This window comes from Equus quagga, chromosome 16, assembly GCF_021613505.1.
Source record: "Equus quagga isolate Etosha38 chromosome 16, UCLA_HA_Equagga_1.0, whole genome shotgun sequence".
NCBI classification, from domain to species: domain Eukaryota; kingdom Metazoa; phylum Chordata; class Mammalia; order Perissodactyla; family Equidae; genus Equus; species Equus quagga.
The window spans coordinates 56,006,596-56,031,656 of NC_060282.1; the positions used below are offsets into that span (position 1 = coordinate 56,006,596).

The 25,061-nt window shown below is 38.7% G+C and overlaps 1 protein-coding gene and 1 non-coding gene across 2 annotated transcripts; both read right to left on the reverse strand.

Moving 5' to 3' along the window:
• Positions 1-943: 943 nt before the first annotated feature.
• On the reverse strand, positions 944-2,450 carry RPS20 (ribosomal protein S20). The gene is made up of 4 exons (XM_046641594.1): positions 2,290-2,450; positions 1,958-2,057; positions 1,590-1,663; positions 944-1,162 (listed from the first exon to the last, which is right to left on the reverse strand). The coding sequence occupies exons 1-4, from the start codon at positions 2,290-2,292 to the stop codon at positions 980-982; spliced, it is 360 nt and encodes a 119-aa protein (XP_046497550.1). The 5' UTR covers positions 2,293-2,450; the 3' UTR covers positions 944-979.
• LOC124228315 (small nucleolar RNA U54) lies at positions 1,730-1,796 on the reverse strand. The gene has a single exon (XR_006885701.1). It is a non-coding gene; the product is annotated as a small nucleolar RNA U54 (small nucleolar RNA).
• Positions 2,451-25,061: the final 22,611 nt, after the last annotated feature.

Sequence of the window (25,061 nt, forward strand, 5' to 3'; positions counted from 1 at the left end):
ACAAAATAAGACATATTTAAAAGGATATCCATCTGATGATAAAGTTTCAACAGGATGGATTCTCATCCCTCCAGCCCATTTAAATCTCAGCTATGCTACTGCCAAGCTCTAGGACACTGGGCAAGGTCAACATCAAAGCCAGGTTTCTGGATCCACACAATGGGAATAACACCATTCAAAAAAACACAGCAGAGCTGGAAGTTAAGCAGTGTTATTATTGTGCCAATCGGGGTTTGGCTAAATAAATGCGTCCTATTACTAGCTTCTCAGTCAAAGTTAATATAATTAATAAACTCTTCACATATAAACTACATCTTACTTACATGATTGACATGTAAGTAAAATATAATTCCAAGGAATATACAAAATACATGGCTATAGACATAATTTATATGTTAACCTAAACACCGAGTTTTTACTTTTAACCTTAAATCTAAAAGAGAAGACATCAGGGTCCATAAAACTTAAGGACCAATGTTTCCAAAACATTTAAAAACTTGCCGAGTTTACTCTTTAGTCTAAGGTCTTCAAAAAAGGAGGAATGATAACAGAGCCAAGGCTGGAACCAAGATCTGTTTTCCCTGAGTTATCTGCCCTCTAGCGCCCTAGGTCTGCAACCACCCCAGAAACCTTGTACATCCCTGTAGCACCCCGTATCAATTAGACTTTCTAGGGTAGGACCGGGATGTATGTTCTCTTTGGAAAAGCTCCAAACACGCAGCCAGTTACCCATCACTGTACACATTCATCAGTGGTATACGGTCTCACATATCATTCAGTTTTCAAGAGATGTCAAGTGGTCTCTAGGAAATATAATCAAACGTTTAGGCCACCAAAGGATATCCAACAACTTTTGATTATTCTACTTAAGAGGCAGAGTAAATTTCATAGCACAACTCATATTCCTAAGACCTGCCGGTATCATGAATAAAAGGCCACAGAATTTAACAACTGGTATCAATTTATTAAAAAGGTTGATTCAAGCATCTGCAATGGTGACTTCAACCTCGACTCCTGGCTCAATACTGATGGAAGTAATCTGCTTAACAATCTCAGAAGGACTGTGCAAGTCAATGAGTCGCTTGTGGATCCTCATCTGAAAGCGGTCCCACGTCTTGGAACCTTCACCGCAAGGAGTTTTTCTTGTTGTGATTCTCAGAGTCTGCAGCAAAAGACAAAGGAAACCAAGAATTTATGGTTTTACGCTTATCCTTAGGACACCTAAAAAACTACTCAGAAGTATTCCGTTTGAAAATTTCTCAGGGCCCCATTCCTCTTTCTATAAATAGGTTTCCAGACTATCATTCGCGATGGCAGGTCCATTCACTCAGCCAGGCTGGCACCCTCGCCCCTGACTGTAAGGCACCACTCCACACCAAGAGCACAGCAGCAAAAAGACTTCAACGGTTACCTCGAAAACTGGGTATTTACTCAATATGAACCAAATTCTACCCGCAATTTTCATTTGGACTTATACTGTTACCATCAGTATATAAAACTCTCAGCAGCCAAACCCCATAGACGAAAAGAGCAAAAACGGATTTATCCAATAACCGTGAAGGCCTTCCTGCCCCTATGATTTATTTCACCTTGGTGGGCATCCGAACTGGTCCTTTCACTTTGAGATTCTTTTCCTTCGCGCCTCTGATCAAGTCAGCACACACTACGGGGAAACGAAAACACCTTTCAGTTCATTCAAAACAATCAAAGTTGGCTGAAGAAAGTGAATTGCTGGCTCAGAATAGCGTATAAAACTATCACCGTAATTCAACACAGTAATTCTCTCCTCATCGCCAACCACGACGTAAAAAGCAGTAAAAATTCAGCACATCCTTCCTTTACCTTTCTAAGGTAAGCAACTTATCACTCCACTTCTAAGTCACTCACTCTCGTACAGTAACAAGTCAAATTCATCCATTTTCGCCCAAAGGTCTCACCCTGAAACTACTGTACCGACCCTTCTCCAAAGATTTGACGTTGCGGCTGGTTAGAGTAATTCTAATCCGGTGAATCGCCACCTCCGGCTCCACGGGTGTCTTTCCGGTGTCTTTAAAAGCCTGTTATCACACAGAGGAGAAGAACAGCAAGTTTCTCAAAAGCCTGTCAATGCTGGAGAGGAGCTTCATCGCGAACCTCCCCAGGTTCCGCCCCGCGTCAGCAGCCCCCGAACTGGTAACTGAGCCTCGTTCTCACCGCCCGCCCCCATCCCGGTATCCATCCCCAAAAGAGAGAGGGACCAGGACCGGGTCCCACCGCGCCTCGAACGGAGCAGCCGGCCCCCCACCTCACCATGGCTGCGGCGCGGCTTCCTGACCGACTTGTCCCTCTGCGAGAGCGAACAGCGGTGAGCCAGGAGCAGGAGCGGGCAGACCACGACGCCGCTGCAGCAGCGACCACGTCTTCCTCAAAGAGAAAGCCGTGCGGCCTGCGCAGCGCTTATATAGCTGCGCTCGCGTCTGCATCCGGGTCCCGCACGCTTCTCCGCGCTGCCCCGGAAGAGGAATTGCTCCGCGGCCGCTAGAGGCGGCTACGCGAGCAGGGGCAGCGGCCCCCGCAGAGCTGGCGGAGAAGGGGCGGCTGCGGCTGCCCCCTGTCGGCTTGGCGGAGTCAGAGCTACCGCGAGGCGGGGTCCCCACCGGCGCAGTCGCCGCGGTCTTCTGGCCACTTGGTAGAGATGACAGGGAGACTGCGAGCTGGCCTAAAACCTGAGAAAGTCCTTTGCCTGGTGCGCCAACCCCTGGCCTCAGCAAACCCAAAAGGACTGCTGTGGTTTTTACAGTGCAAATTTTGCTGCCCAGACAAGCCGAATCACTCGTTCTGCGAGCAAGTGGGTAACTTTTCTGAGTTTAACTCACGTGGATATTAGGCAAAATGACTGATAACTTGGGCATTTTTAAAAATTATTAGCTAGTTATTTTTCATAGCCTAAAATATCCTTTCGTAGTTTTTCATCTTCTGGCTTCCCGGATCGGCGGAAGCATCTGCAAAGCGTTTCTGGAAAGGACCTGAACTTGTTCTCCGGGTCCGGGAAAGTGAGCGCGGAAGTGCCAGGCTGCCGGGATGATCCTCGTCCATCCGGAGGCCCAGCCTGGAGACCCAGGCTATCTGCCTACTTCTAAAACATATCTCCCCTCTGATCGGATAAAGTAGTACTGAGTAAAACCTTGCAAGATCTCCCTAATACTGAGCGTCTATTCATAATCAAATGCGAGACCGACGTACTACAGTGGAAAAGCCCAGAGTGGTCAACAGACCTGCGCAGCCAGGAGAGAGAGCATAATGAGGACACACACTTAAAGATGACAGAGTGCTTAATTAGAACGAAATAGATGAAAAGGGTTTTCATACAGGGGAGAAGGAAGAGTAAAAACCCCATGTAGTTTTACAGGTGGACTGCTGAATGCAGAAGAATTATTTATTTGCTCAGACACACAGAACTGGTGAATGACAGAGCTCTTATCCCTCCAATTAAGGGCTCTTTCTTGAGCCTTTCTCGAGCCTTTCTCTTCTGTTCCTTGAAGGGAAATTATACTTGAAACTCTTATCAAATAATGGCATTGACTTGTTTGGTGATAATTGAGCATGACTAATAGCTGGCTTTCTTTGGCTCACAAAGAACATATACTAGAGTTTGCTGCCATTTAACAATTAATTTCAATATGGGAATTTGGATATTTTCCAGTTCAGTTATTTTAAAATGTCATCCATTGGCTGTAAATACTATATTAGTAAAATTTACAGTAGAAAATCCAAAAGCCTGCTTTCTTGTTTTACTAGCCGTAACCTGAGTCTTCATAACTTAGGGCTTTAATTATTGGTATGGCTACCAGCAACAAGTGGACTAAAATGCAATTGCCCAAGCCACCTGGGATGTGATCCACCACCCCTGTATTAGTACTGAAGGTTAATATGTCTTCAGAGAAAGCTTAGAGCAGCATTCAAACGTGACTAATGCTCAAAGGACTACCAGAAATTCAGTGACGGACAGCTTGAGAAGTACATTTATGATTTTTTTCAATAACAAATCTGGTACATCTGTTCTTAGGCTTGCCTTCCCCTTCAAGTACTGGAGGAAATGGTGAACAAATTAACCGCCTTGACCATAGAAAAAAAATTTCAGTATAGAAAGAGACAAAATATGTCCCAGCATGTATGGGAAAAATTGTTGATGTGACTGGAACTAAGGAAACAGCTGGTCGAGATACTATTAGACAAATGTAATGAAAAACATCACTATTTTAAAGTTTATAAGGTTTAGTTTCAAGCAGTTTGTTGTATTTTTTTTAAGTTAACAGCTGCTGTACTCCCCAAATTTCAATAAAAAATGTAATGTTCTAATATTAGATGTAAGATATTCATTGGAGAAAAAGTAAAAATTGGCAGTAAGCACAAAAGAGAAGAAAATACAGAATGCCATCATTCAGAGATGTCACCTGTTTATACATTCAGATATGTGTATATCTTTAAAAAATGAGTTCATACTCTATATACAGTCAGTAAGCTGCTTTATTCACAGAATATTTTATCACAGTAAATATACTTCTGCAACATTCCTTTTAATGACTGAATTGTATGGATGGTTCATTCATAATTTACGGAACTAGTCTGAGTGTCTAGTGTTTTCCCACTTTTCGCTCTTACAAACAATACCGTGAGGTACACGCTCTTGGGCCAGGGTTTCTCAGTCTCAGCACAATTAACATTGCGGTCCAGGAGATTCTTTGTTGTGGGGGGCTGTCCTACACACTGTAGGATGCTTAGTGGCATCTCTGCCCTCCACCCTGCCTGCAGCAACCCCTCTCCTCCTGTTGTGACAATCAAACATGTCTCCAGACATTGTCAAATGTCTCTTGTGGGGCAAAATCACCCCCAGTTGAGAAGCATTGCTGTAGATAAATCTTTTAACTCATCCTTAATGCCTTATATCAACTACTAGTTATACTGGTTCTTTGATGATTTAATCAAAGAATAAGCATATTTTAAGTACTTTGGTATTAAGTAAATTACCTTCTGGGAAGATTATAACCAAATAAATCCTTCTTTCAGCAGTATAAGGAAGACTTTAGTGTGAAAAAATAGAATGAAATATCTGTTTCATTTTAAAATCTAAAAATATTCCTAAAACCATTACAGACTTTATGTTTTCAAGATCTCTATCCACAACCTTCCTTTACTAATTTCTTTAGTTCTTTTAGAATTATCTTGTAAAGACTTTTTCTGCGGGCATCTGTGTCTTTCTGTGGACAAGCCATCTACTGGTCTTGTGCTGCAATGACAGTGTCATCATACTACTTTGGAAAGGAAATTTAACAGCAGTTAAAAATTACTTAATTGGTGGTAAACATATGTATATTTATGAATAAAATAATAAAGGCAAATTGTCAAATGAGTGTGGATAAGTCTGTTTAGACACTATTTTATTTGCAGAATTTTTTATCTAAATAAAACATGTTAAAACTCTTCAGTCTGAAATTTAATAATAAAAACCAGAAAGAGTTTAAAACTTTCTCTATGGTTACCCATGTTTTAGGTAGGGGAGTGAAATGTGGAAGCAATTCCCTGTGGGTTACCAGGATTACATGTGAGGACTTAGAACAGTACTGGGCATGTGCTAGTAGCCAGCACTACCTGAACTAATATCCATTTCTTTGATCCTCACAACAACCCTAGGAGATGAGTACTGTTATTCACATTTTATGTGAGGAAGCCAAGGTTAGGTAACCTGCACCAGGTCACAGAAAAAGCCTGTGTCTGAACCCATGCAGTCTAACTCTAGAGTCTGCAACCTTAGCCATTAGGCTATACTGTCTCTCAGTGTGTGAGCTCTTATCTTTATCATTAGTCATGAAGCTACATCTGAGAGGTGTAAAATCCTGCTATGTTAGATAACATGACGTAGAAGGGCTTTATATATTTCACTTTAGTCGAGGTCATAAATTTTATTGAGCTACTACTATGTGTCCATTATAAGGTAGAATCCCCATTTTTTAACTCTTTCATTTTTTAGTTTGAAGTTCCATTGGTACCTAAGCCCAATGAACTCTATTTGCTCGTTAGAATTCTTTCACTAAAATGAGCAATGGAACAGAACTAGGTCTTTTCCCTGAGAATGATTCACATGGAACATGCACTGACTTGGGAATTTTCAATCATATTTAACTGCTGAGCTCACAGAATTGCTGGTAGGGGTGGGAGCTGAATGTCCTATCCGCTAGGTCTCATGGCACCCATTTCTGCTTTTTCCTTATCCTGTACCTGGACCTGCAGGCCTAGAGATTCTAATGTTTCTTGAAATACAATCTGAAAAATTACTGGCCTACTTCTGTCACGGTGCCATTTCCTAGCTTTAGCAGATAAACTACTATGCCCACACTTTTGTGATCCTGATATCATGCAGGGGAGCCAGGAATATATTTATCGATCAGTCACTTGTTCCTGGTTTTGTGCTTTTGCGTTGTGTAGAATTAGTACAGCTTTTTAGAAAGTATTTCTATCATCTGCCTCTCTTATAGAAAATTGGCATCTATGGCTTTCACCACTTACAAATTCTGGGGCATTGATTTTGTGCGGTGGACATCCTGAAATATGGTCCCCAGTGATCCCCACCACTTATTATTCGTGCCTTTGTGGAATCTCCTCCTCTTGAGAGTGAGGATCTGTGACTTGCTTCCAAACACCAGAATTTGGTGAAAGTGCTGGGATACCACTTCCATAAATAGATTATGTAAGGTTCTGACTTCTGTCCTCCTGGCAGGCTCTCTCCCTTGCCAGCTTTGATGAAACAAGCCACCACGTTGGGAGCTGCTGTATGGTGTAGGGGAGAAGGAACTATTCCTCTACCCTCTAAGTCCTTCTGGCTGATCTAAGAGTTAAATTGACATGAGACAGAACAACAGGAGAAAATCAAAGTTTAATATATATACATGGGAGAAACCCAGGAAGACTGAGTAACTTGCCAAAATGGCAGAAGCCACTACCTTATATATCATGTTCAGCTAAGGACAAAGGAGGATGTTGGGAGTAGTGTTTTGGGACTTCAAAGGGAAGGAAGGCAATTTACATAGAGATGAAAAAGCAAATATTGGAGCTGGCCCAGTGGTGCACTCCACTTCAGCGCCCTGGGGCTCGCCAGTTGGGATCTCGGGTGTGGACCTACACACGGATTATCAAGCCATGCTGTGGCAGATGCCCCACATATAAAATAGAGGAAGATGGGCACGAATGTTAGCTCAGGGCTGGTCTTCCTCTGCAAAAAGAGGAGCATTGGTGGCAGATATTAGCTCAGGGCTAATCTTCCTCAAACAAACAAACAAAAAGCAAATGTTTGATAAACAAATGTTGACCACACCTTGTAAAAACAGTGAGAGGTGGAAAGGACTTTGATGAAAAAGCCCTTGTTAGGTTCCTGCCTGCCTATCACACCTAGTTTGTATTTTACTATAATTATCTTATGGTGTTAGCTCCTTCCTGGAACAGGCCCTCTATCTTAAATACTTTTAGGCAGTTGGGGGGAAGGTCAAAGTCTCTTTCAGGGTTTTTTGTCTTTAAAAATAATCAAGCCAAAGAGAAACATTTTGGGGTGGCCAATTCTGATCCCCACAATGGAGAGGCCCACATGGCAAGGGAATGGGGGCAGCCTGTGGCCGATGGCCGGCAAGGAGCTACTCAAAAAGAATTGAAATTCTACCAACAGCCACGTGACTTTGAAAGCAGCTCCCTCCTTGGTTGAGCTTTTATTTTTTTAATTTTTTATTAAAGATTTTATTTTTTCCTTTTTCTCCCCACAGCCCCCCGGTACATAGTTGTGTATTCTTCGTTGTGGGTTTTTCTAGTTGTGGCATGTGGGACGCTGCCTCAGCGTGGTTTGACGAGCAGTGCCATGTCCGCGCCCAGGATTCGAAGTAACGAAACACTGGGCCCCCTGCAGCGGAGCGCGCGAACTTAACCACTCAGCCACGGGGCCAGCCCCTTGGTTGAGCTTTTAGATGGGACTTCAACACTGGCCGACACCTTGAGTGTAGCCTTAACAAGAGACCTGAGCGGAGGACCCTCCTAAACTGAGCCTGGATTCCTGATCCACAGAAACAGTGAGATAATAACTGTGTGTTGTTTTAATCTGCTAACTGTGTGGAAACTTGTTATTCAGCAATAGATAATTACTATGTTGTGTATATACAACCTTTTTATATTGATGAAATCAGATGAAGTGGTCATTGAGGAGTCCCAAAAGGGCAACCCGAGGCAATATGTGATTTGACAGTACTGAACTGCTTTACCTAGGCTGTTACAGGGGAGGCAGAATTGCAGGCTCATTGTATGAGACACACCTGTCCTTCAGAGTTTCCTTGTGGCTTTGTGAAATGGCGCTTACCTGTCAACAGCATGGAGGCTGCGCTTTCTCATAATCCCGAGGCTCAGCGTGTTCGTCCATTCAGCTTGTCTCCAGTAGTGCCTCTGATTGTGTTGTATGCTGAGGAGTAAACTTAGAGCAGCTTAAATTTATAATTATAATGTGAGAGATCTTAATTTTCCATTGTCAAGTTCTTGGTCTTTTGAAACTCCTTAAAGTTTAGTGCTTGTCTTTTTTTTCTACTTCATTATTATGGCTATTCATTACACAGATACTTATGGACTGACTATTGCGTCCAGGCAGAGTTCTAGGCACTGGGAATACAAGGGAAAATGAGACCCTTCATTCCTGTCCTATGGAACATGCATTTTAGTGGAAGAGACAGATAGTTAGCTGTGAAACAAATAATTTCAGACAGTGATAAATTCCATGAAGAAAACAAGACAGGGTAAGTGAGTAGAGCATGACTGTGGGGGTAGAGGCTGTGTGGTCAGGGAGGGCCTCCAAAGAGGCACATCAGTCAAGACCCCTGGTTCCAAGCTATAGAAACTGCTTCTGGATTACTCACGCAGATTAAAATGTAATAGAATAATAGATAGCAGGGCTGGAGAATGAGCCTTAGAGAGCATGCTGCAGGAACAACGCCCCGGTCATGACTGAGGGCTGAGCCCCACGTTGCAGCAAGCTCTTCTGATCCCAGCCACTCTGCACAGTGGCCACTGGACACTGTATTGAAGCCACTGCCTCTGCTACCACTGGAAAGTGGGTCTGTGTGCGGCTGTAGTCACCACTCATTCCAGAAGGGGTTCTGCATGGTTCCTTGTTTCCTTATGCCAACATCTGATGGACAAAGTCTAGCTCAGGTGGCCATGGCTAATTGCTGGGAAAGTGGTATCTGGCATTTTCAGCTGTGTAACCCAAGAGAATAACAAATGTGTACTCAGAAGGCAATGTTTGAGCAGAGGAAGGAGTCAGCCATGTAGTAAGCTGGAGGAAGAGCTTCCTAGTCAAAGGGGACAGCAAAGTCCCTAGGGAGGAAGTAATCTTGCTGCGTTTGAGGAACAAAGAAGCTGGAACACAGTGGATGAGGGAGAGGGTGAATGGAGATGGAGTCATGGAGAGGGCAAGAATCAGGTAATGTAGTATCTTATAACATAGGATTAGGAGCTTGGATTTTTTTTTTTTTTTTGAGGAAGATTAACTAACATCTCCCACCAATCTTCCTCTCTTTAGGTGAGGAAGATTGGCCCTCAGCTAACATCTGTGCCCATCTTCCTCCAGGGCTTGGATTTTACTCCACCTGCAATAGGAAGCTGCCTGTATTAGTTTCCTAGGGCTACTGTAAAAAAATTACCACAAACTTGGTGGGTTAAAACAACAGAAATTTATTCTCTTATGGTTCTAGAGGCCAGAAGTCCCAAATCAAGGGTGTTGGTAGGGTTGATTCCTTCTGGAGACTCTGATGGAGAATCCGTTCCATGTCTTCTCCAACCTTCCATACCTTCCTACCAATCCCTGGCGTTTCTTGTCTTGTAGTCTCATCACTCCAGTCTCTGCTTCCATCTTCACGTGGCCTGCTTCCTGTGTCTCTGGGTCAACTCTTCCTCTCCTTTCTCTTATAAGGACACCAGACATTGGATTTGGGGCCCACACTAAGTCTAAGAGGATCTCATCCCAAGATCCCTAACTTAATTACACCTGCAAAGACTCTATTTCCAAATGAGTCACATTCACAGGCACTGGGTGTTAGGATTTTGACATATCTTTTTGGAGACACTCTTCTATCCACTACACTGTCTGAGGGTTTTTGTCAGGGGAGGGATGTGATTTGATTTATGTTTTAAAGAGAGAAATTATAGGAGGACAACAGCAAAAACAAGAAATTAGGAATCTATTGCAGGTAGGGATGTGCTCCTAGTGATGAGAACAAGAGTGGTAGCCTTGCAAATAAAGGCGACTGGAGACTGAAAATATAACTCGGAAGTAGATCCTATATTACTTGCTGATGGGTTGGATGCAGGCAGTGAGGAAAAGGGAGGAATCAAGAACGACTCTCAGGTTTGGAGCCTGATGACCACTTACTGAGGTGGAGAAGCCTGAGGAAGGGACAGATTGTGGGTCGAGATCAAGAGTTCTATTTTAGACATGTTCAGTCTGAGGTGAGTATTAGACATCTGAAGCTGTGTGGACTATGGCTCTTACAGCCTAAAGCAGCAGGAGAAGTCAGTAATACTGATGCTGTCTTGGGTTAAAATTGTGCTATTTCGTTTGTCATGGATTTTTTTCTTTTTAAAACTATTGCATTACAATATTATTTTTCTTGATTACTGAGTGTCTTTTGCACCCCCTTGTTACACGTGAGGTGAATACATCCCAAGGCCTCTCTCTGGTCCTGGCTCTGATGGACACATCTAAGAGAAGCAGCTGTGGTGCGGCAAAGGGGACACCGGACAGGAGTTGGGAGGACGAGCTTCAGTCCACTTACTAGGGATGCCACTTCCTAAGGGTCATTTCATCTACACGGGCCTCTGTTTTCTCACTTGTAAAAGGAGGGTGTTGAACTAGATGATCTCCCAACTGTGAAAGGATATTGTGAGCAACCAAACAGAACCAAGAACATCTCACCACCAACATATTGCCAGACATGCAAGACGGTTTCTGCCTTTCCTGTCCCTCCTTCCTGTTCCTAACACCTGAGGAGCTATATTTAGAATCCACAGGGGAGGGGCTTGAAATAGCAGAGGAGGGTCTCCTGTCCCCATTCAAGTCCTTCTACTTGGGTGGCCATTCATCTGATTTGGCCAGGACGGCCTCAGTACGTGACCAAAGTATTATTATTATTAGTGCCAACTTTCACTCAAGAGTGCCCCAATTTGGATTATAAATTTTATGGTCTCTTTACTCAAGCGCAAGTCTAACAGGTGGCCATGGAAGGGAAAGCTTTGAACTGGATTAGTTTAGACTTTCAAACTGAATTAGACTGAGTTATAATAACCTGAAGTTACCAGAAAGTCAGAGACACTTTCCTAGATTTTTATTAAGGAATGAGAAAAAATGATTTGACACAATGAAGTTGAAACTAGTAATTAGAGGAAAAATTTAAACTTTTCCATGTTTATAAACAATTGGATTGGCACTCATCAACAAATTGATTGCTAAGAAAGACCTTCCACATTCTGAGATTATTTTAAAAACATTATCTCATGGTCTCTTTTAGTAATTTTATTATTTCATTTTGGAGTGGATTTAGATTTTTATCAAGTGCTTTTTCAATAATTAAGCAGCTGTTCATATGATTTTTCTTTTTTGATCTATTAATATGGTAAATAGATTTCTTAATATTGAGACTTTCTTGCATCCCTGGAATAAATATCTCTTCACAAAGCATCTTACAAATAAGATTGTTTGTAGGATCTGTGTGTGTGCCTGAATGTGTGTGTGTGTACTAATTGATGTTGTGCTGGCATCAAAGAAACAAATCTGGAAGATTTCCCTTCATGCCCTGGAAAAGTTTATGTAGTAATATGGTTATGTGTGCCTTAAAGATTTGGTAGAATGCATGTTTTATTGAGAAGTAACTATAAAGTTTAATTTCTTCTATGGTAGTTGATTTGCCTTGATATCTCTTTTCCGGGATTTTGGCAATTTGCAATTTTCTAGAACAGTGATTCTCAAACATTTTGGTCTCAGGAACTCTTTATATGCTTAAAAATTATTGAGGACCCCAAAGAGCTTTTGATTATGTGGCCTACTTCTATTGGTAATTGCCATATTAAAGGCTAAAAATGAGGAAATTTATTTATGAATTTATTTAAAAATAATAAAAAAATTAATTGTTAACATATTTTATGAAAAATAACTATATTTTCCACAAGAAAAATATTTAGTGAGAAGAGTGGCATTGTTTTTACATTTTCGCAAATCTTTTTAATGTCTGGCTTAATAGAAGTCAGCTCAACTTTCATATCTGCTCCTACATTCAATGTCACAAAATCTTGTTTTGGTTGAAGTATGTGTGGAAAATCTGTGTGAGTACAGATATGTAGTTGGAAAAGGGAGGAGGATTTTAGTAACCTATTCAGATATTTGTGGATATTCTTTGATACCAAAACTGTGTAAGTAGTAGTTTCTTAAAGATTAGTTACAATGGGAATCTGAAACCATATCAGGGACCTTCTTGTACTCTCTTACATTAAAATTCATTGCTCTCTCTTGCACTTTGAACGGATCTTTTACCCCTACTCATGTGTGATTTTGGAACATCATGCATTGATCATTTGGAAAATGTTGGTTCACTGCCTTACACAGATCTTCTACATGTTGGCATATTTCATTATACATATCTTTAAAAATCACATTTGTTAACGTCGCTACTCATCTTGTCAGAGAAGTCGTTAAGTATTGAGAAGTTGTGAAGGTCATGGTGGCAAATTTGCTTGAAAGCTCCAATTTTATCATGGGTAATTGGCTGTTAATTGTTTTTTGAAGTGACAGGCTCACTTGTCTGCCAAATACTCCTGTCTGAATAACCACAGTTTTATCTTTCAAGTTGTTTTTTCCAGTAAAAATGATTTTCCATTAAAAAAAAGAGAATGGTTCAGCTTGCAACTCAGTCACACAAGTGCTTTTCCCCAAAACAACCACTGTGCCTCAGTAAGCAGCAGAAGCACTTTCTGGGTATTTCCCATTTGGTCACACAGACGATTAAAAGGACAAAGGCCAAGATTTAGTAAAATTTATCAATTTTACTCCTTGCCCGCTAATTTTAGCATTCATCTAAAAGTGTGTTTCTATCACTATGAGTGAATTAAGCATAATTTCATATATTTTGTAGCCATCTGTATTTCCTTTTCAGTGAATTGTCTGTTCATTCCTGTAACATTTTTTCTTGTAGTTTATTGGTCTTTCACTCAATGATTCGCTAGGAGCTGTTACGCAAATTAGCTCTTAAGCTGTGATCTGATTTGCAGATACTTTCTTTGAGTTTGTCACTCATCTTCTAATTTTGCTCATGATGGTTTTTACTATGCAGAAATTTTATTTTTTGTTGTCCAAGTAATTAATCTGTTCTCATATTGCTTTGGATTTGGGGTCACACTTGTCTCTCACAGCTTCATTTTTTAAAATCCCCATGGTGTTTTTTTTTTTTTTAAAGATTTTATTATTTCCTTTTTCTCCCCAAAGCCCCCCGGTACATAGTTGTATATTCTTCGTTGTGGGTTCTTCTAGTTGTGGCATGTGGAACGCTGCCTCAGCGTGGTCCGACGAGCAGTGCCATGTCCGCGCCCAGGATTCGAACCAACGAAACACTGGGCTGCCTGCAGCGGAGCGCACGAACTTAACCACTCGGCCACGGGGCCAGCCCCTTAAAATCCCCATGGTTTTTTATAGTGCTTCTGAGGTTTCATTGTTTACATCTATTACTTTGATCCTTCTGAGACTTATTCTAGTATAAGATGTTAGGTGGATTCAAATTACTTTTCCCAGATGTACCTAGTTGTTTCATTTAAAAAGAAATTTTAAGATTTCTTGATCTCTCCAATAGATGTCTCGTATGCAAAATAATTGGCCAGGAGCTGTTTGCTGAACTCTGAGTGGTGTATAGCAGTGTGTCCTGTGCTATGTACTTTTCCATATAAAACATGGTCATCTTTGTTTTACCAATGTTAAGACTTAAAATAGTGATTGAAATAGAGCCTATTGATGTGCAGTATTTTTGTTGTCATTTTCAACAGCTTTATTGAGGTAAAATTAACATACAATAAACTGCATATATTTACTAAGTTATCCTATTTTAAAATTTCAAAAGTACACATTTCTCAGCTGTCTATATAGACCAAGAGGCAATGACACGCAATAACAACGAGCACAGCTAGTGCCTGGATTGTGGTATCTAAATACCATTCCCCACTAAAATAATTGGAGAAATGCCTAATTCTGGATCTGGGCAGGAATTTACAAGATGAGTTGGGACATCTTGTGTCACAAAGCAAGGAAGATCAATGGATTATGTCAAAAAAACAGGGGCCGATATGAAGGAGCTTCCATTAGTCAGTTATGAGACCATTTGAGCATTGAAAAATAATGGCTAGAAGTGATAGACATCGAATATATGTAAACCAATACATTTACAGTGATACTAAAAGGGACAGAAAGAGAGAGAGAGTGAGAATAAGAACCAACAGAGGAAGAAAAGAGAATAACTCTAATAACTCATTGGATGCCTAGTGAGTAACTAGGGCACTAACTTCTTACTCTGAAAATTGGCAATTAAAAGGAAAAAATTAAGCATTTTATCTTGACTTTCTTATACATACTGCATTTCCACCAAATAGCCCTATTTTATATGGAAGCATTCTTTTTTAACAGAATAATTCCAACTAGTGTACATGATAGGAATGATAAAATTAGGATAGCATCATTTTGCAATTCCTAATTAAATAGTTGAATCAGGCAACATGTAATGGGTGGAACCATTATATGAGAGAAAGGTCGAGAGGAACCTTACAGTGGAGACATTTACTGAACCCATTGATCCACCTTAGCATCTCTAAAGGTGGGAAAACTAGTATGTTCCTACTGGGGTGAGTACACAGCACCACATGTGAAATATTCTTCCCCAAGAAGTTGAACCTGAATTTACTCAATATGCTAAAACTAAATTCCACTTACAGACAATATGAAGGATAATAGAAAGAGACACCACGAGGAATCCAAAAAGCAAATCTAGTATGTGAGACAGTCTACAGAAAAACTGACCTGGTTTCTGCAAATAAGCAAACAAACAAACAATGGCGGAGGGACACTCTAGATTAAAATAACACCTGAAATCAACGTATACTCCTTATTTGGATCCTGATTCAAACAAAATAACCATAAGACATATTTCTGAGTGATTAGGGAAATTTGATTGTTGACAAATCATTAGATATTAACATGGAATTATTATTAATTAGAGGTGATAATGGCATTATTGTTATATAAGAAAACATTCACATCCTTAGAGATGCTTACTGAAGGATGTAGAAATGGAATGACATGACTTTTGTGTTTGTTTTATGATACTGCAGCAAAGAAAAAAGTAGAAAAAGAAAAAAAGAACTAAATGAAGCATATTGGGCAAAGCTGTGGTAATTGTTAAGTCTGAGAATTGATTATACTGGTCTCTCTACTTTTGTATATGTTTGAAAATGTTCATTAAAAATTTTTTTTGAGGGCCAGCCAGGTGGTGCAGTGGTTAAGTTCACATGTTCCATCTCAGCGGCCAGAGGTTCACCAGTTCGCATCCTGGGTGTGGATCTATGCACTGCTTGTCAAGCCATGCTGTGGCAGGTGTCCCACATACAAAGTAGAGGAAGATGGACATGGTTGTTAGCTCAGGGCCAGTCTTCCTCAGGAAAAGGAAGAAGAGGATCAGCGGCAGATGTTAGCTCAGGGCTAATCTTCCTCAAAAAGAAAAGGACAAAAACTACATGATTATTAGACATAGAAAAAAAAGCATTTGATAAACTTCAACACCCCGTCATGATAAAAACACTCAACAAACTAGGCATAGAAGGGAACTTCCTCAATATGATAAAGGGCTTCTATGAAAAACCCACAGCTAACATCTTACTTAATGGTGAAAGACTGAAAGCTGTCCTTCTAAGATCAGAAACAAGACAAAGATGTCCACTCTCATGACTTCTATTCAACATTGTACTGAGTTTCTAGCCATGGCAATTAGGCAAGAAACAAAGTAGAAGCCAATCAGATTGGAAAGACAGAAGTAAAACTCTCTCTATTTGCAGATGACATTACCTTGTTTATGGAAAATCCTAAAGAAACTGCAAAAAAAAAAAAAGCCCAATGAGAACTAATAAGTGAGTTCAGCAAGATTTCAGGATACAAGATCAATGTACAAAAATCAATTGTATTTCTAAACTGAGGCAATGAATAACCCAAAAATGAAATTAAGAAACCAATTTCATTTCTAATAGTATCAAAAAGGATAAAATACTTTAGAATAAATTTAACAAAAGAAGTCAAAGACCGATACTCTGAAAACAACAAAATATTGTTGAAAGAAATTAAAGAAGACCTAAGTAAATGGAAATACTTCCCACGTTCGTAGGTTGAAATACTGAATATCGTCAAAATATCAATACTCCCCAAATTGATACAGGAATTCAGTACAATTCCTATCAAAATCCCAGTGGGCTTCTTTACAGAAGAAGTTTACAAGCTGATCCTAAAATTCATATGAGAACTCAAAAACGATCCTGAAAAAGCAAAACAAAGTTGGAGGACTCACACTTCCTGATTTGAAAACTTGCGACAAAGCTACAGTAATCAAGATAGTGTGGTACTGGCTTAAGGACTGACATATAACTCAATGGAATAGAATCGAGAGTCTAGAAATTAGCCCTCGCATTTATAGACAACTGATTTTTGACAAGGGTGCCAAGACAATTCAACATAGGGAAGGAACAGTCTTTCAACAAACTGTGCTGAGACAACTGGAAGACAACTTTGACAAATCGAAGATCATTTGATCGTATACGTGAGGGTTTATTTCTGGGTTCTCTATTCTATTCCATGATCTACTTGTCTTGTTTTTATGCCAGTACCACGCTGTTTTTATTATGTGGCTTTGCAATATATTTTGAATCATGAAGTGTGACGCCTTCAATTTTGTCCTTCTTTTTTAAAGTTGTTTTGGCTATTAAGCGTCCCTTGAAATTCCATATGATTTTTAGGATGAAGTTTTCTATTTTTGAAAATTGCAATTGGGATTTTGATAGGGGTTGTGTTGAATTTGAAGATCGCTTTGGGTAGTATGGACATTCTTAACAATGTTAAAGTCTCCCAATCCATGAACACGAGATGCCTTTTCATTTATTTGTGCCTTCTTTAATTTCTTGCAGCAATGTTTTGTACTTTTCAGTGCACAAGTCTTTCACCTCCTTGTTACATTTATTCCTAAGCATTTTCTTCTTTTTGATGCTGTTGTACATGAAATGGTTTTCTTATTTTCCTTTTCAGATTGTTCATTGTTCATATATAAAAATACAAGAGATTTTTGTGGACACATTTTTAAATGCATTTATATTATAAAGAATTTTTAGAAATTGGAAAATAAGAAAAGTTTTAAAAAAATAAAGAAAAGAGACATCCACAAGCTCCCAGACAACCAGACTCAGGAAAACAAAACTTTGTTTTCAGTCTTTTTCTCTGTGTGTTTTAAGAAAAATTTGTTGATTTTTAAAAAGTTATAATCGAACTGATATATAATTTTGTATTCTGCCCCATTAACAACGTAGTATAGGTATTTCTAGGTTATTACAATCATCATAACATTCTGAATCAACTGTTACAATTTACTTAACCATGTTGGACACTTACCTTGTTTGAAATTTGTCTCCAGAATAAATGGCTCTGAGTGAACCCTCTGTTAATTAAAATTCTTATTTTGTAGTATTTCCTTGGATGGATTTCCAGAAGCAGAATTATTGAGTCAGTGAATATAAATATTCTTGAGGTTATTGATATACATTGCCAAACGGTAATTGCTTTCCAAAAAATTGTAGTAATCTATATTGTCATTAGCAATGTATGGAAGATCCTGTTCTACTGTAACTTCGTTAGCATTAAGAATTTTGTGCATGTGTGTATTTTTAAGACATTCTATTTCTAATTTGCAATTCTTCCAGTACTTGTGAGATAACTTTTCCTATTTTTCGTATTTGTCTCCTAAATGCAATTTCTTTATCATGAATTGACATTTCAAGATTTTTGTCCATTTCTCTATTAGGGCATGAAGATTTTTCATTTTTATTTGTGTGTGTTCTTTATAGAAAAAACTATTAACCTGTTGTCGGTTACATTTTGGCCAAATATTTTTCTCAGCCCATTGTCTGTATTTTATTTATTTATATTTTAATATCCAGAAGTTCTCATTCTTATGTAATTAAATCTGGCAAACTCCTTTATGGTTTTTTCACTGCTTTTATAAAAGCTTAGACACCCCTTCCTCTTTCAAATTTATATTAACTATTCAATTCTATTTTCTTCCAGTTTTACAGATGCTCTCCAATCCATCTGGAAACAATTTTGGTATGTGGTATGTAAAGTATTTATTTAAAAAAATATACAGTTTTAGGAAAACTATTGGTGGTAGGCTAAAAGCTCCTTGAAAACAGGACTTACTCGCTCTGAGTTCCTCCACTTTCCCACACACAAGAATCACTCCACACAGCCTCTGCTTCCTCAGGCTATAGCAGCCCAAGCTACAATCAAAAAAGATGGGTTCCCCCTCCTTCCCTTTGCTCGGAGACACTAACTGCCAGTCCCCTGGCTAGTGTCGTGATCTCCCCAGGGCCTGCTGCTTCTGTTGTCCCTTGTGGACACTTGCACATGTGCAGAATCTGGGACAGGGTACCCTAGCCGTTAGCCAGCAGCGCCCTCTGGCGCCTCTTTCATTTCAGTTGTTTTGGCTTCAATTGTTCATACAACCTTCCACCCTCCCCACTGGTAATTTTTCCTGGAAGGCGTCTCCAAAGATCTTCTCCTTCGGCTCCTTAGGTAGCGTAGGCTACTTCGCCCTGCCATTCTCTTCAGGTAAATTTCTTTTCCATTTGAACAGCTTCTCTTCAGTTAAGGAGAAGCCACTATTTCCTGGTTGCCTTTCTTTTTGAGAGAGGCAGAGGGATTGTGGGTGGGGACCAACTGCTAGTCCCAACTTCTTAGTGAGGTCTTCCATGAAGTCTCTGAGGCTTTGTACAAATAAAATTCCAGTCAGGGTAGGCGCTCCCACTACTCTCCTGATGCCTGAAGTTGTGAGTTCCAACTACAGGTCTGACTCTGGGACCCTCACTAAAGAGATAAAAAATTTTTTTTTGAATTTTTACTGCCTAAGGAAGAATCTATAAATTAGTGAGTGTGGGGAGAATACAAATAAATGAAATCTAAAAGTAGTTCTCAAATCTAATTAAAGCTGATACCTGTTACCGGACCTGTTAGAAAACAGACAAATAAACTGTTGAATGTTACTCCATCATTTTCTCTCCAAACACCCTAGTGGAGTTGCTAATGAGTACTAGAATGGCGAAAATACCGACAGCAAGAAAGCCAGAAGAGAAGATCCTGACCAATCCACTAATTGCGTCCTCAAGCCTGAATTCAATTAACTCTATCACAGAAACAGAATTGTCCTAGTGTCGGTTATTCCAGCTCAAGTTACAATAGCAGGAAATTTGAAATAATTATGTAAAGATACATTCCTGTAGACAATTAATGATAGTTATATGATCTACCCATAGTAGACTAGCATGATCCTTGTCAAGACATTCATTTGAGAAATAGCGGAGAAAACAGGTTATTTTTCTGTCTTTTTTTGTTGCTGTTGAAACAGTTTATTCTTCAGATTATGGCAAAATCAAAATTTAAGGACTTTAAGATTACTCAATGCTTGACAAATGTCTGTTCAGACTGACTGTACAATGTGTTCTAATATGATTCACCATTCCTGAAAGGGGGCAAATCTACCTCCAGTTCTGAAGTCAGGGAAATTCTGTAACTTGACTCCTCTGTAAGGGGACTTGCTTCTGGCGTTGGCTGCCATTATTCTGTCAAGTTTTTTTTTCTCCTTTCCCTTTAAACTTCTCCTGGCTGCACTCTATTATTCCATAGACCTTTAGGTTTTCCTCTTTGTAATTTGATGCCCTATTCAGCAGCTGGTTCAGGAAGCTGTCTTGCTTTAGTTTAGTCCTTCTGGGCTGCTTCTGCCTTCCTTAGCTGAATGAGTGGCTTGTTCTTCTTTCAGGCTTTTCACCTTTTGAGGGAGCCTGTACTATTTTATTACCCTACTATAAAGAAAGTATGAATTTCACATACTCACATAGTGAGTTGATTCACATGTATCAAAGTAATCCAAACGAATATTCAGTTTAATCACTTTGATACTGTTTGTTTCTTAAAATTCATTTCACAGAAAAAGCACATTTAAAATATGTCCTTGTCATCCACCTTTTCCTGGAACACACCCACATACTCATTTTCTTATTTTTTAAATTGTTTTAATTTTCATCAGTTATACATGAACAGCAGTTAAAGAGTCAAGTAGTTGTGCTACAATTACTGCAAAAAAAAAAAAAAAAAAGCGTTTCTAGGATGCCACACCAACTCTTGGAATCTTGCAACCACTTTCAACTCCCTTTTGCCGTTGGTTTTGGTATCTAAGTCTGTACCTCTAAATAGTGTACTTACATGGACGCTTCTTGACCTTTTTAGTTTTAGGCATTATCTATTAATTTGTATCTTTGGAAGATTAGGATTTAGTTTTTTCCCACTCCTATCTCCAGTACCTATAGTCCACAATTCTCCTCCATTAATCCTTCCATCATTGTTATGTTATGGCTTTGGTTAGATCAACAATGCTGCATTATGATAGCTGTATAAGGCTATTTTGAACTGAACCATTTGCTATGCAATATTTGCTCTTCTTGTATCGCCCAACTTTTTATGTCCCCTAAACTTAATAAACTTTTTGTTTCATTTTCTTAGTTTGCTCTGTACTCATCAGGTTAACCCCCAACTCTCCTCAAATTGTGGAAATGTTCTTTCAACCCATTGAAACAAGGGTGTTCATTAGTTTTATTTTCTCTGAGTCTTCGGACCTGCTCTAGCCTGCACTAGTGCACAATGGCAGCTTGTGATCTTCATTCACCATCATCCTTGAAGATTCCCTTTGTCTATCTAGTTGTGTCTATTTCCTGGATCCAATGTTTTCTTCTCTTTTGGTTTACACTCTTGCTTTGGTGGACTACCCCCTCAAGTAGTTTCTGGAGAAAGGGTGCATAGGAGCAGATTTTTGAGACCTTGCATGTGTGGAGAGGTCTTGAGTCAGCCTGCACGTTCAATGGATACTTTGGCTGGGTATAGAATTCTAAGCTGGAAATTATTTTCCCTCAGAATTTTGGAGGTAGTAGCCTCTGTTGTCTTTTAGGATCCTTATCTTTTGTATGTGATTTGATGTTGTTTTTTTAAATTTCTGGGAGCTTTTGGGACTCTCTCATTGCCCCTACTCTTCTAAAATTTTATGGTGATAGTGCCTTCTTGTAGTTTGTTTTCATTCACTGTCTGGGCAATCAATACTACATCTTTTCAATCTGCAAACATTTGTTTCCTAAATTGTTTGTTGATAATTTTTTCCTGTTTTCCATATTTTTTCCTCCTGGAACTTCTATTGTTTGGATATTAGATTTCCCAGACTGACCCTACAATAGTTTTGTCTTGCCATTTTCAGTCTCTTTTACTTTTCCTTTACTTTCTGAGAGATTTACTTATCTTTACGTATCAATTTTTCTAAGGAATTTTTCATTTATATTATTATAGTTTTAACTTCCAAGAGCTCCTTACTATTTTCTAGGTTTAAAAAAAAATAGAACTGTGTTTTCTTCATGTAGCCAGTATCTCCTTTTATGTCTCTGAGGATAGCTAAATTTTTTTGATCTTCCTCTTTCATATTAAAGGCTTTCTTTAGAAATAAATGAGCTGTCTGCTCCTTTTAACAGCAAAGCACTAAAAAGCTGATTGGTAACTGCACCTGTGAATGGACCTTTATGAAGGGAAGTCTCACTGTAGGTTATTCTGGCTGTTTCACTGTGGAACCAACATTGTCAGTATCTTGAGGTCTATTTTCATGGAACATTCATATTTCTTTGCCTATAGAGTATTATGTCAGTTGCCAGATTCTGTGAACTCAAATAGCTAATGCTAAGACTTTGGGACATTGTGTGGTGCAACTCAGGTTGCATCTCAGTTTCCCATACTGCTGGCTCAAGATTAAGCTTTCTAGGACATACTGAACTTGCCAGCTTCCAAAATTTTGTTCCTGTAATTTTCTCTTTCATTCTCTTTGTCCTTGTGAATTAATGCTTTGAAAAATTCATCTACTATCACATGTGAGGATTTTAGGAAGGAGAAGTGAGAGATAAAGGAGTATGTTTTGCCCTTCATCATTCACTGGAAGTTCCAACATTTTCCAAGATTGTCAGGCAATGTTAAATTTTATAAATGTATTTAATATACCAATAACGAAATCAGTATCCACAAAATCTTAAATTTAGTATTGCATGACCTCTTCAACTAGAATATAATATCAAATCTTGGGTCTATGTCTGTGCTTTTGCTTTCTCCCACTGTGCCTGGTATGGTGCTGAGGATACATTGGATGATGAAATATATGCTTGCTGAATATATGAATATGTGGATAAGAATTACTTTATGCTCAGATTTACGTGAAGGAAAGGAATAAGTACACACTATAACTATTTCCCTTTTTTTCAACTTGGGGCACCACATTATATTTCTCAGATACCTTTTCTGTTTCCCTTTAAAAATCATTAACTACACTATTCTAATATTTGTACCAAGTAATGCCTTCAATAGTAATTCTCTTGGTTGATTTTTATGAATTAGATAGAAATAAATTGTTCAAACTTTTAAATAAGTAAGCAAAGTGTAGGGTATTCCCAGCCACCACTACCATCCCAGGTGGTGGAGTGAAATGGTTAGGACATCGATTCTGGCCCTATCACTTAGCTATGTGACCCTTGGTAAGTTCTTAATGTCTTTGTATCTGTCGCCTCATATTTTAAAAGGAAATAATAATAATAGTAAATATGTTAGGGTAATTGTGAGGATTTAATTTGATATCTATGCAAAACACTTTACAGTTCTTGTAAAGAGTACATAATACTCTCAATAAATTTTAGCTATGATGATGATGATTTTTCTGAGCAGTGAAGATAGTAATTACAAGAGTGATGAGTGCTGTGAAGATGTGGAGTGTGACAGAATGTTTATCAGAGGGATGTAACTTAACCTGGGTGCGCTTTAGCCTTTTTCCTTCAAAGGCCACAGCGCAGTCAGCTGCTCTCTTCTTTGAACTTGAGAAAGGTCAGAAAGAGATGAATTTCCTGGCACAGTTAAAAGCATGTTTACCACGATTTAGTTGGCTTGAGGAAAGCTGGATGAAGGGAATGGCAACAGTTTTATGTACATGAGACAGGAACAGTTAGGAGAGAGGATTCAAGGTGGTTTAAGGGAAACTTATGCAGGTTGAGGCTTGACTTTATTTTAATATATTTGTTACTACTAAATTGTTTTTGAATAGGCAATATATTCACTCGGTTCAAAAATCAAATTAATATAAAAGATATGCAGCAAAAACTGTCATTACTATTCCTGCCCCATCCGTTTTCCTACCACAAATCATCACTTTTATTTATTTTTGTTTTTCCTTCTAGAATTCTTATGGAAATACTAACAAATATGAATATATATTATTTTCCATCTTTCACAAAAAGAAGCATAGTGTGGCCTACTCATTTTCACTAGTTACTGTCTTACACCTTCATTTTAATTTAAAAATATATTATGCAGATTTTTCAGTAACAGTAAAAGCCTTATTTATTCTTTTTGTTCATGTGCACAGTGTTTTATTATGTGGCTGTATCATAATCTAACCAGTTCTTATTGATGGGTACTTGACTTGCTTCCAATCTTTTGCTGTTACAAAGATGCTGCAGTAAATAAATTCGTTCATATACCTATGAGTCTATCAACAGGAAAAATTTCCAGAAGTAGGATTACTGGATCACAGGGTAAATGATTTTGTAATTTAATAGAGGTTACCAAATTCCTTTCCATAAACTTTATAGCAACTTGTATTTCCACTAGCAATATCTGAGAGGACCTAGTTCCCCATGCCTCACCAAGCATATTTGTCAAACTTTTAGATTTTGGTGATCTGTTTTCAATTTCCATAATGGAAAATGGTATCTCTGAGTAGCTTTAATTAGCAATTTTCATATATTTAAGGATTGTTCATGTTTCTGCTTTTGCGAACTGATTGTTCATCCTTTGGTCCTTTTCTTATCCAGTTCTAAGAGCTTTTTTTGTATTAGGGAGATTAGGTCTTTGCTATGATTTGAATTACAAATACTTTCCCCCAGTTTGCTATTTCTCTTTTGACCTTATTATTTCCATGCAAAAATGTTCCCTCTTTTTGTAGTTGAGAATATCAATTGTTTCTTCTATGGCTTTAGAAAGACTTTCCCACTCTTATGTTAGAAAGGAATTCACTCTTTTTTTCTTGTGCTTCTCATGACTTCAGTTTTACACTTAAATCTTTGACCCATTGAGAATGTATCTTAGTGGATGTTGTGAGATCTAGATCTAATTTTGGTTAACCAGTTGGCCACATAGGTGTCCCAACATAATTTCATTGAAAAGTCCATCTTTTCTCCACTGATTTAAGATACGATCTTTATATCTACCAAATTCCCATTTGTGTTTGAGTCTTTTTCTGGACATTCTATTCTGTTTCACTCTATATGTATATATGTGTTTCAATACACATATTCTGTGTATTCATACATCATACCACAATATTTTCATTACTTAGGTTTTATACTACATATTAATATCTGATAGGGTTAGTGCTCCCTATTGCTCACCTCTTTCTGAATTTTCTTGGCTTTTTTTGTTTCTTTATTTTCCATATAAATTCTAGAGTCAGCATGTCTGATTTTCAATTGGAGCTATATATATGAATTGTTTTAAATCTATAAGTTAATTTAGGAAGAATAGCCATGTTTATGGTGAGTCTTTTCATTTTGTTTGAGGCTTATGTGCTTTTTATGACTGTTTTAAAGTTTTCCCCATA